Raw genomic sequence first — 10,802 nt, forward strand, 5'->3', positions numbered from 1 at the left:
CCAGTGCCTTCCTCATCCTCACACTCCATGTCATCGTCATCCTCACGCTCTATGCCTTCCTCATCCTTGTATCCTGTGACATCCTCATCCTCGCAGTCCGTGCCTTCCTCATCCTTGTATCCTGCTAACATCCTCATCCTTGCACCCTGTGCCTTCCTCATGCTTGCACCCCTTGCCTTCCTTATCTTTGCAGTCAGTACCATCCTCATCCTCACATTCTGTGCCTTCCTCATCCTTGCATCCTGCTGGCATCCTCATCCTCCCATCCCAATGGCATCCATGGAAAATTCCCCATCTGATGGTGGCAGAGAGCTGCCCCCTCCCCAAAATCCCCACCGGGGACCCCTCCATCCTGCAGGGGATCCCAGTGTCCCCATGGGAGCTGTGGCCATCACTGTCATCTGTCTCAGGGGGCTGAGACCTGGCAAACTCACTGCTCCCGAGTTGGCTGAGCCSTTTGCGGAGGGGAGCAGAGCTCCTTTTTTCCCCCGGCTTCTGGAAAAGCACGGAGTCATTTCCAGCTTCTGGGAAAGCACGGAGCTGGGCCCACCCGGCAAGCAGGAAAAGCTCCTTCCTGCGGCACCAACGAGCTGGGCCGGCTCCGTAAAAGCCTATGGAAAAGCAGGAGCGGTGGGAAGGTGCCACCCGGACACCTCCGCTGTCCTGCTCGCGGTGGGGAGACCAAGGCCGGGGCCACCCTGCCAGCAGAGCCGAGTGGCTCCGGCTCCGGTTTTCCATCCCGCTTCCCACACGAGGAGCTGAGTGTTTAGACAGAGCCCAGCGGAGATGGATGGATGGGGCGGATTAGGCAGCTGGGAGCGATAACGGAGGCGAAGGGGAGGCGGGACCTGGATCACGGCAATACGGGAGAGCAGAGCAGAGCCCTGGAGAACATGGGGATCCCTGGAGCRCCGGCAGCACTGGAGGCTTTTGCGGAATCTCCGGGGCAATCAGGGCATCTGCACRCTTGGAGCCTCTGGAGCACCTTCTGCTCAGGGCTTTTGGGGTGTCTCCAAACCCAGGAGCTCTTTGGAGCATCCTGGCAGACAAGGACTTTGGAGTAGCTCCATCTTCCAGAGAGTTTCACACCCAGGGCCATGGGAGCAGCTCCAAAATCAGGGCTCTTGGAGCATCTCTATATCCAGGGCCTGGGGGGCTTCTCCCCACCTAGACCCCTTGGAGCAGCTTCAAAACCAGGGCCCTTGGAGCACCCCCTGTTCCCAAAGCCCTTGTAACGTGTGCCTACCAAAGGCCTTTGGAGCATCTCCAAACCCAGGGCCAAGGAAGCATCTCCACAGCCAAGGCCTTTGGGGCAGCTCCATTCCTAGGAATTCTGGAGCATCTCTGCATCCAGGGCCCTTGAAGCATCTCCTAACCTGGGGCCACTAGAGCACCCCGAGCCATTGGGGTATCAGAGCAACAAAAGCCTTGGAGTGTCTCTGCATCCTGGACCATCGGAGCATCTCCATCCCCATGGGCTGCCGGAGCAGGAGGTCTGTGCGGGGAGGTCGGCGTCCCGCGGGAGCGAATTCCAGAGCAYGGGGAGCCCGCAGGGAGCCAGCGCCGACCCATGTAGGGCTTTGTGCGCCGGGGCAGCCTCCTGACGCGCCCAGCAGCCGCAGGAAACCAGGCGGCTCTGTGCRCTCCGTGTCATGTACTTCCTAATCCGCCCGGATTCCGCCGTCGGAGCGCAGGGGAGCTGGCCGGGAGCTCCGCAGCCCCGCCGCGGCGCCGGCTCTCACCTGCCTTCCCTCTCCTTGCAGGATATGAGGAAGCACGTCATCATGACGCTGCTGGACACGGAGCAGTCCTACGTGGAGTCCTTGCGCACCTTGATGCAGGTAAGACGGCRCCGGACACGCTGGGGACGTTCTCCGTTCTGGGACAAGGGGCACACCGCCATGGTGTGGTCCTCCTGCAAGGTGGCACCAACTAAACCCCTTTGGGCGCGTTGAAGTTGGAACCCTGGTGCTGCCATGGGTGCTAATGGGGTGGCACCRTTGAGCAGGAGTGGGGAAGGTCTCCTTGTCCTCCCAAATCAACCCCATAACAGTTCCCAGCAGGATTTTTTCCAAGTGCTCCCACTCGGAGCAGGCTGCGCTCTCCCCCTAGCAGATTCCCAGGTTTTTCCCTAGCAAGTTCTTCCTTGCCCCTTGCTCTATCTCCTGGATTGCTGTCGAAGGCCATATCTGGGAACTTGGAGACCTGTTCCTCCTCATGGTACCCTCATCCTCTCTTCCCCATTTTCTGCTCAGCTTCAACATGTGCTAGTGGGCACCAGCCATGGGTTGAGCGCTTTTTAGCTTTTTCTACCAAGCTAAGTCCAAAAATCCTTTGGAGCGGCCAGGCTGGAAGGACCTCTCATGTTCAGAAGGTTAATGAAGATGAAGGTCCTGGGGCAGTAGGTCCTTTCTGGGCAATGTGTGGTTCATGTAGATGTGGGTTATCAGACCCTGTCTCTGCAGGTGCAAGTGCCAAAAGGGCAACAGATGAATTTGGCTGAAGGTCACCATGGAGGGGAACACATGTTGAATGTCACTGTGGTCTCCTCACCTATGCAATTGGATCCCAATGGGATCTGCTCTGTTCAGAACCAAAGCAGGCCCCATAAGACATCCAGTGCGCTGGTGAACCACCAAGGCATGGTACATCCTCATCTTCCTCGGACATCCAGAGAGGCTTTTCCCCAGCGTGGCTGTTTCTGCAGTGGACCCAAAGGTATAACAAGGACTTTGCCAGATGTTGCTGCAGGAGGGAAAGATCTCTGCTCTTGGTACAGCTATTCACTCAGGAGGACAAGAGGACCCTGAGTCTAGTCTGTATTTTGGGAGAAAGCCTGCAAATCCACACTGGACCTTGCTGGAGTAGCACGTTTAGGAGGAATCACCCCRTTTCAGAGCAGGTGGGATGTGTGGAACAGACTTGGCCTTGCTGTCCAGGGAAGKAACAGCACCCTTCTCCTGCTGGAGCCACAGGGCAGGCAAAGCGGATTAGGATCAGAATCCTTGGATGAAATTTGCTCCTSCTAGTGGGCAATGTTCGTGGTCAGGGTGCCCACGTGGACACCCGGTAAATGCAGATGATGACGCTTTGGTTGTGATTCTGCCAGTTGTCTGCAGGCCTCTGCTTTGAGATGAGGCAAATCATGCTCTCCCAGTCCGTCTGTATTGGCTGCCACCCAGGTTCCTCACAGCATCCTGAAGGACACCATGAGCAGGTACCAATCCATGCATTAAGGTTCAAGAGATTCTCACAGAAAACATCATCTCTATCCATCACACAACTGGATGAAGCCTCTGACTCTAGAAGACCCTCCAACTCATGGCTGGGAGGTGGTGATGGTCATGGGAAGCATCAGCCTGTTTTGGTTCCGGTGGCATTGTACCCATGACTGGCTGGTTTCCCAAGCTGGAGCTTGATCATATTCTTCTGGAAACGGCATCTCAGATGAGCGTTCTGGCCTACTAGCTTGGGTCTCACATGGTCACAGGGTGTAATCAACCAAAAACATCTGCTCTTGGGACCACTGGAGAGATGAGTCCAAAGGACGGAAGACACCATGCTCAGGGGCTCCTTGTGTGACCATCGCCTAGGGTCCCATGCAACACGTCCATGCCGGGATGCAACGTGTCCATGCTGGGATCTCACCTCTTGCCCAAGCCCATATGGTGCCTATGGGCACCCCAGCACCAGTGTGCCTTGGAACTTGGGGTGGATGGGAGACACCAGGCTGGGATAAGGTGATGTGAGGTGACCCTGAGGTGACTCGGGGAACACAGGCCCTAGTTCACCCAGGGAACTGCCTGCTGCTGGATTCTGCAGACCTCAGAATTTACCAAGGTTGGAAATTTCATAGGGGAAAAAACAAGGGCTGTTGTGGCTGTGATTGGATCCCTTTTTCTTCCCCATCACAGGGTTACATGAAGCCCTTGAAGCAGCCCGAGAACTCGCTGCTCTGTGACCCCTCGTTGGTGGACGAGATCTTCGACCAGATCCCGGAGCTGCTGGAGCACCACGAGCAGTTCCTGGAGCAGATCAACGACTGTGTGCAGAACTGGCACGAGAAGCAGAAAGTGGGCGACCTCCTCGTGCAGTCGGTAGGAGCAGCTGACCCCGGGCCCATCCTTGCCCCCTCCCATGTCCCCATCCCATCAGAGTGCACCAGGAGCACGAGAGGTGATTGGGAACCAAGAGCCACATTGGACCAGGTCATCCCTGATCCCCTTATGGTCAGGGAGTTATTCCAAGCTCTGGGATTTGGTGGGGACAAGAGGGACTTAAAGCTTTCCCAAACCAAGCAATTGGGAGCTTTCCAGCTCTGTCTCCCTGTCCGGAGTGGCCARTGTCCCTTCAAAGCCTCGTGTCCCTCTGGGACCAGATACTCGCTCTGTACGAGTGCACACAGCCCCAGCAGGGAAGATCTCTGAGCAAGAGCAGGGAGATGATTAAAGGATGGGAGGGAAAAAAAAAAGGTCTGAGACGGAGAGCTCGAGACGATCTCCAGGCCTTCGGTCTGCTTAGCTTAACCTCGAGCTGCTGCAGCGAGCGGCTGGCTCTGCAGCCTCGCGTTTCTGCACCGGGAGCAGAAATGTCAGGGCTGAGGAATCTCAGCGCGCGCCGGGAGAGGCGGATGCCCGCGCGGGAGGAGCGTTAACCCTTGGGAGCTCCTCGCCCRCCTCTCACTGCCTGCGCCCCGCAGTTCTCCAAGGACGTCCTGGTGAACATCTACTCCGCCTACATCGATAACTTCCTCAATGCCAAGGATGCCGTGAGGATCGCCAAGGAAGCCCGGCCGGCCTTCATGAAGTTCCTGGAGGTAGGTCCTTGGATGTGTTCCAGCTGTTTGGAAGTTGAACGTTTGGGATGACCCGGAGTCATTGAAAGTCCTGGACGTGGACAGGAATTGCTGTATCTACTGGGTCCCTGTCCCATCCCTCCTAAGGGGCCCGTCATTCTCTCTTGCCGATGTCTCACAGCAAAGCATGAGGGAGAACAAGGAGAAACAGGCCCTGTCCGACCTGATGATCAAGCCCGTGCAGAGGATCCCGCGCTACGAGCTGCTGGTGAAGGTAGGCAGAGGAATGGCCATGGATGAGACCTGTCCAGCTCAGCTCATCCATGAGGCTCATCCATGCAGCYGTGGCTGGCCACATGAACCGGGTTGCAAGAGGAGATGCGTTGGGCCATCTTCTGCTGGCCACTCACCCTGGGTTTCCCTCTTCTGAGGAAACCATTGGAGTCCATCCAAGGGATGGGAGACCATCTGGAGTCTCCCTTCCCTTGGGAAGGCCCCCAGAGAACCATCCCAGCACCTGCAGTGCATCTGTGAGATGCATCAATGCCCGAGATCCAGCCCTATGCTCCCCTGTGCCTCAGTTTCCCTGTGCTTGGGGAGGAGGCATGGCTGAAGTCGGTGAGGTGCAGGGACAAGTGTACTGTAAGCTCCAAGATTTGCCTTGTTTTGTGGCAAAACTGGGACTGGTTTCCCTCTAAATTGGGAATTTGGGAGTTTTTTCCAAAATGCAACAGAGAAAAATGCATCAGCATCTCAAGTACTGGTCCTGAATTAGGGCCTGCTGGGATGGCACTCAACTCTCATCCCCATGACAGGACCTGTTGAAGCACACGCCAGAGGACCACCCCGACCACCCCTTCCTCATTGATGCCCAACGCAACATCAAGCAGGTGGCCGAGAGGATAAACAAGGGCATGAAGAGCGCCGAGGAGGTGGAGAGGAACGCCCGGATCGTGCAGGAGATCGAGTCRCACATCGAAGGCATGGAGGATGTACGTGGGCTGTGGCAAGGGCTTGTAACGAGGAGGCCGACGAGCCTCTGAGCAAGGTCGTGTGCCTCTCACAAGCATCCTTGTCCTCACAGCTCCAGGCCCCGCTCCGGAGGTTCCTGCGGCAGGAGATGGTGGTGGAAGTGGTAAGAGCTGATGGACCAGCACCTTGGGGTTGCTCCTCACCCCTTGTCCCCTGGCTGCTTTGTGGCAGGGAGAGCTGGCAGCGGGGAATGGGGGGCTGTGATTGCAGCCCATGAGGTCCCCATGGGAAGAAAGGCTGGTGGCTGGTGACTGGAGGGATGACGGTGGAAGATGGGTGATGGYAGAAGATGGATGGTGGATGATGGATGGATGCGTGACTGGGCAGATAAATGGGCAAGGTGACCCACGTGACCACAGAGCTGGCACTGAGGATGAGCAGTGATTTATCACCGCCTTCTCCATCCTTCCTGTGCCCAAAGGGCTTCATCCCCATCCCACCTTGATGAGTCCTAACACGGCCCATGATCTCCAGCTGCTCCAGCACTGGGGAAACTGAGGCAGGAGATGTAGCCACTAACTGCCCTCCTTTCTCACCGTTGCTCTGCAGAAGGCGGTGGGCGGCAAGAAGGACCGCTCCTTCTTTCTCTTCTCGGACCTCCTGGTGTGCACCACGCTGAAGCGCAAGTCGGGCTCCCTGCGCCGCAGCTCCATGAGCCTGTGAGTGTCACCGGCCAAGTGGCCACCCCTTTGGGCTGTCCCAGCACATCCTTCACTCCCAGAGAGCCAACAGGGATCAAAGCTCATCGTGAGCCGTGGATGGCCCATTGGTGCTCAATGGATCCTTAACCGCAGGTACACGGCGGCCAGCGTGATAGACACGGCCAGCAAGTACAAGCTGCTCTGGAAGCTGCCCCTGGAGGACGTGGACATCATCAAAGGTCTGTGGCCATCCTGAGACCCCTGCGCTCACTACCCTGCTTGGGCAGCGGGGTAGCAGGAGCATCCTTGAGGACCTCATCTCACCGTATAGGTGCCTCGCAAGCCACCAATCGTGAGAGCGTCCAGAAGAGCATCTGCCGCCTGGATGAGGACCTCAGCACGCTGGGCCAAGTGAGCAAGCTCTCGGAGAGCCTCAGCTTCCCGCACCAGGTGAGAACTTTGGGGCTGGGCATCTTCTCCAGCACATCCCAGGGGGTGATGTGGACCCCATCCGTTCATACAGCTTCTTTGGGAGCCCTCTGTGCCCTAGCTCTCCTCTCTGACCAGGTTGGACAAGATGGTGTCCATGCATTTTATCCAGGACCAGGGAGCAAAAGACCCTTATATCTTAAGTGTGACCACTCCCTGCTTCTTTGGGAGGACTTTTCCAACTGAGGAAACCCACTTCCTTTAAGTACTTCGGGACTGGGATTTGGTTACTGCCATAGGGAGATGCCAGCTGCCCTCAGAGGTCCGCTGTCCCGGGGACTCTCGGTGGGATGGAGAAGGCAGCAGGGTTGGTCAACCTCTCCGCTGGCCCCATCTCGGGACAAAAGGGTTTAGATGATCCCATCTGCTTGGAAAACCCTGAACAAGATGGGTTTTCATCTGGGCACGGGCTGTTGGTCATCACTGTCTTTGGAGGACCCTAGTGCCACCAACTTTGAAGTCAGAGAGGGTTTGGGGCAGAATCCCAAAAGGATTCTTGGGGTCACCTCCAGAGATATCCATGGAAAGGGACATGAGCAACACCATGAGGGTGGACTCATGGASCCAGCTCTCTTACACCTTGGTATGTCCCCCTATGCAGAGCCTGGATGACGTCATCAAGGACCTGATGGCTGCCATCCACCGGGAGCTGGCTGAGAAGCAGTCGCTGTCCTTCAGCATGTCCTTCCCRCCCAACAAAGTTGAGCTCACCACCACCAAGGCCGACGGCACCGAGTCCTTCGTCTTTGAGTTCCCCAACCCCGATGCCCGGCAAAGCTTCGAGCAGGCCTTCGAGGACGCCAAGAAGAAGTTGGGTAAGGACCAAAGCCCGCTCTCCTGGGCATCGAATGGGGCAGCCGTTTGCACTGAGGAGCCCGCAGGTGCCTCTTCTCCAAAGCCTCCTCCACACCCCGTCCTCAGCTCTTGTTTTCTCCTCGCAGCATCCAGCAAGAACTGCCTGGACCCCGAGTTCCTCAAGGCCATCCCCATCATGAAGACGCGGAGCGGGATGCAGGTACTGGGCCACCAATGCCCATGTCTTGTGCATGAGGAGCATCTCCAGGGCACACAGCCCTTCCTCAATCCTTATGAGCCCTTCCCGTGGCTCGTGACGAGGTGGGAAGCAGCACGGAGAAGGCTCTGCCATTGACGCCCACTCCTTTTGCTCCAGTTCTCCTGCGCATCGCCGAGTGCGGGCAGCCCAGAGAGCGCGTGCGAGGTGTGGGTGTGCAACAGCGACGGCTACGTGGGGCAGGTGTGCCTGCTGAGCATCCGCAAGGAGCCCACCGTGGAGGCCTGCATCGCCGTCTGCTCCGCCAGGATCCTCTGCATCGCCTCCGTGCCCGGCCTCCAGCAGCCCTACAGGTAGGCGCCCGTGTTGGCGCTGCTCCTCCGGGCCTGGTGGTGAAGGTCCCGTTGGGGTGGCATGGAGACGGCCGCCGGTTTTTGCCCCGTGGTGTTTTGCTCCTGGCAGGGAGCGTCCGGAGGCGCCCGCGAGCCCGGCGGTGGCGCCGGCGGGAGCGGCGCCGGAGGCGGCGGCGCCGCAGCCCGAGGACGCCGGGCCGCAGCAGTGCCTGCACATCTCCATCTCGGGCTCCTCGCTGGAGCTCTCCGAGCCCGTGGACAGCGGCAACCGGGAGCTGATGCCCTTCGACAGCGACGACACGGACGACGAGTCCTCGCCGAGCCCCTCGGGCACCCTGCAGAGCCAGGCCAGCCACTCCACCATCTCCTCCAGCTTCGGAAGTGAGTGTGCCCACAGAATCACAGAATGGTTGAGGTTGGAAGGAAACTCTGGAGATCATCTAGTCCAACCTGCCTGCTCCAGCAGGGACACCCAGAGCAGGGACACCCAGAGCACCCAGGTGGGTTTTGGAGACCTCCAGAGAGGGAGACTCCACAACCTCCATGGGCAGCCTGTGCCAGGGCTCTGTCACCCTCACAGTAAAGAAGTTCCTCCTCATAAGGAGATGGAGCTGCCTGTGTTGCAACTTACACCCATTGCCCCTTGTCCTATCCCTGGCCACCACTGAGAAGAGCTTGACCCCTTGCTCTCTACATTCCCCTTTCATGTACTTTGGGTGCTCAGGGCACCCAAAGGCTTCACTGAGAGGGAAGGAGCCCACACGAGGATCTGGGTGGCAGCTCCGTGTCCCTGTGTCCTCCTCGGGTGGCCATGTGGGCTCCCTTGGAGCTCAGCGTCCCACCTCAGCCAGCAAAGAGGAGGCCAAGAGCGTCCTTGGGGCTGGAGGAGACTGTGGAAACATGGGATTTGGGGCGGATGTTGGTGCTGCGGGTGCAGAGCCCCCTTGGTGCCCTCTCTCCTCTTCTCCTTCCCCTCTCCCGCCAGACGAGGAGCTGCCGAGCTGCAAGGAGGCTGCGGCAGAGGGCACGAGCTCGGAGGAGGAGCAGGAACCGGCGTTCCTGGCGCTGGCGGGTCCCTTCGGCGCCAGCGGCGGCCCCGGCGAGAGCCCCGTGGACGGCCGCGCCATGCGGCGCTCCAGCCGCGGCTCCTTCACGCGGGGCAGCCTGGAGGAGCTGCTGAGCCTCGACCCCGAGGCCCACCAGAGCTCCATGTGGCTGGGCACCGAGGACGGCWGGTGCGGCGGGCGCCGGGGAGGGACGCGGGGGACACCGGCGAGGGTGGCGGCGGCGGCAGGGCGCTCATCTCGTCTCTCGCATCCCCAGCATCCACGTGTACCAGTCCTCGGACAACATCCGCAACAGGAAGAACAGCATGAAGATGCAGCACGCCGCCGCCGTCATGTGCATCCTGTAAGCGCGGCGGGTGTTGCAGCTCCGGGTGTTGCAGCTCCGGGTGTTGCGGCTCCGGGTGTTGCAGCTCCGGGYGTTGCAGCTCTGGGTGTCACCATGAGCCCTGGAGGAGCTGGAGCAGCTCCAAGCATCACGACACCCAGTGCCAACGCTCTTCTCGCCGCAGGTACCTGGATAACCAGGTCTTCGTGTCGTTGGCCAACGGGGAGCTCATCGCCTACCAGCGGGAGGCAGGTGAGGCCCCGAGCGGTTAGGGGTGCGTGAGAGGTGTCTGTCCTGCAAGGGGTGTCCCTCCTGCAGTGGGTCTCCCTTCTGTGATGGGTGTCCTTGCACTGGGTGTCCTCCTTCAATGGGTGCCTCTTCTAGAATGGGTGTCCTCCTGCAGTGGGTCTCCCTTCTGTGATGGGCGTCCTCCCTCTTGCACTGGCTGTCCTCCTTCAATGGGTGCCTGTTCTTGCATGGGTGTCCTCCTGCAGTGGGTGACCATCTGCAAAGGGGTGTCCCTCTTGCTTTGGGTGTCACCCTGCAGTGGGGGCCTGTTTTACAATGGGTGTCTGTCCTGCAGTTGGTGTCTGTCCTGCTGTGGGTGTCCCCCCTGCACTGGGTGTCCCTCCTGCACTAGGTGCTCATCCTGTAACGGGTGTCTGCCCTGCAGTGGGTGTCCTCCTGCACTGGGTGTCTCTCCTTCGCTGGGTGTCCCTCCTTCCCTGGACGTCCCTGCTGCAGTGGGTGTCCCTCCTGCAGTGGATGCGTGTCCCGGCATGGGTGCCCTGGGTGCCACCCACTTTCCTGGGCACATGGGACAGCAGTGTGGGATGGGGCAGGGGGCYGCTGCACACGAGGGGCTGCAGAGGAGGGTCTGGGCACGGGGACGCACCCATGGGTGTCCTGTCGCTYGCAGGCCGCTTCTGGGACCCGCAGCACTCCAAGGCGCTGGCGCTGGGCTCCCCGGGGAGCCCCGTCACCAAGATGGTCGCGGTGGCCGGCAAGCTGTGGTGCGGCTGCCAGAACCGCGTCATCGTCCTCAACACGGCCACCCTGGCGCAAGAGGTAGCGCGCGGCGGGGCGGC

The 10,802-nt window shown here is 59.4% G+C and overlaps 1 protein-coding gene across 1 annotated transcript in view; it reads left to right on the forward strand.

Annotated features, from left to right (window-relative positions):
• The window catches only part of ARHGEF17 (Rho guanine nucleotide exchange factor 17), a gene marked incomplete at its 3' end in the record, with an annotated part of 26,264 nt that extends 15,482 nt beyond the window's left edge, over positions 1-10,782 (forward strand). Inside the window, exons 4-20 of the mRNA XM_026040954.1 lie at positions 1,764-1,841; positions 3,915-4,097; positions 4,700-4,816; positions 4,977-5,069; positions 5,611-5,787; positions 5,880-5,930; positions 6,377-6,486; positions 6,622-6,707; positions 6,800-6,918; positions 7,559-7,772; positions 7,899-7,972; positions 8,129-8,322; positions 8,432-8,703; positions 9,308-9,557; positions 9,646-9,732; positions 9,899-9,966; positions 10,634-10,782. Of these exons, the coding sequence (XP_025896739.1) occupies positions 1,764-1,841; positions 3,915-4,097; positions 4,700-4,816; positions 4,977-5,069; positions 5,611-5,787; positions 5,880-5,930; positions 6,377-6,486; positions 6,622-6,707; positions 6,800-6,918; positions 7,559-7,772; positions 7,899-7,972; positions 8,129-8,322; positions 8,432-8,703; positions 9,308-9,557; positions 9,646-9,732; positions 9,899-9,966; positions 10,634-10,782 (2,322 nt within the window). The remainder of the gene's footprint in view (positions 1-1,763; positions 1,842-3,914; positions 4,098-4,699; positions 4,817-4,976; positions 5,070-5,610; positions 5,788-5,879; positions 5,931-6,376; positions 6,487-6,621; positions 6,708-6,799; positions 6,919-7,558; positions 7,773-7,898; positions 7,973-8,128; positions 8,323-8,431; positions 8,704-9,307; positions 9,558-9,645; positions 9,733-9,898; positions 9,967-10,633) is intronic.
• Between the last annotated feature and the right edge of the window lie 20 nt (positions 10,783-10,802).

Source organism: Nothoprocta perdicaria, unplaced genomic scaffold (assembly GCF_003342845.1).
Source record: "Nothoprocta perdicaria isolate Ctin4 unplaced genomic scaffold, notPer1 scaffold_271, whole genome shotgun sequence".
Lineage (NCBI taxonomy): Eukaryota > Metazoa > Chordata > Aves > Tinamiformes > Tinamidae > Nothoprocta > Nothoprocta perdicaria.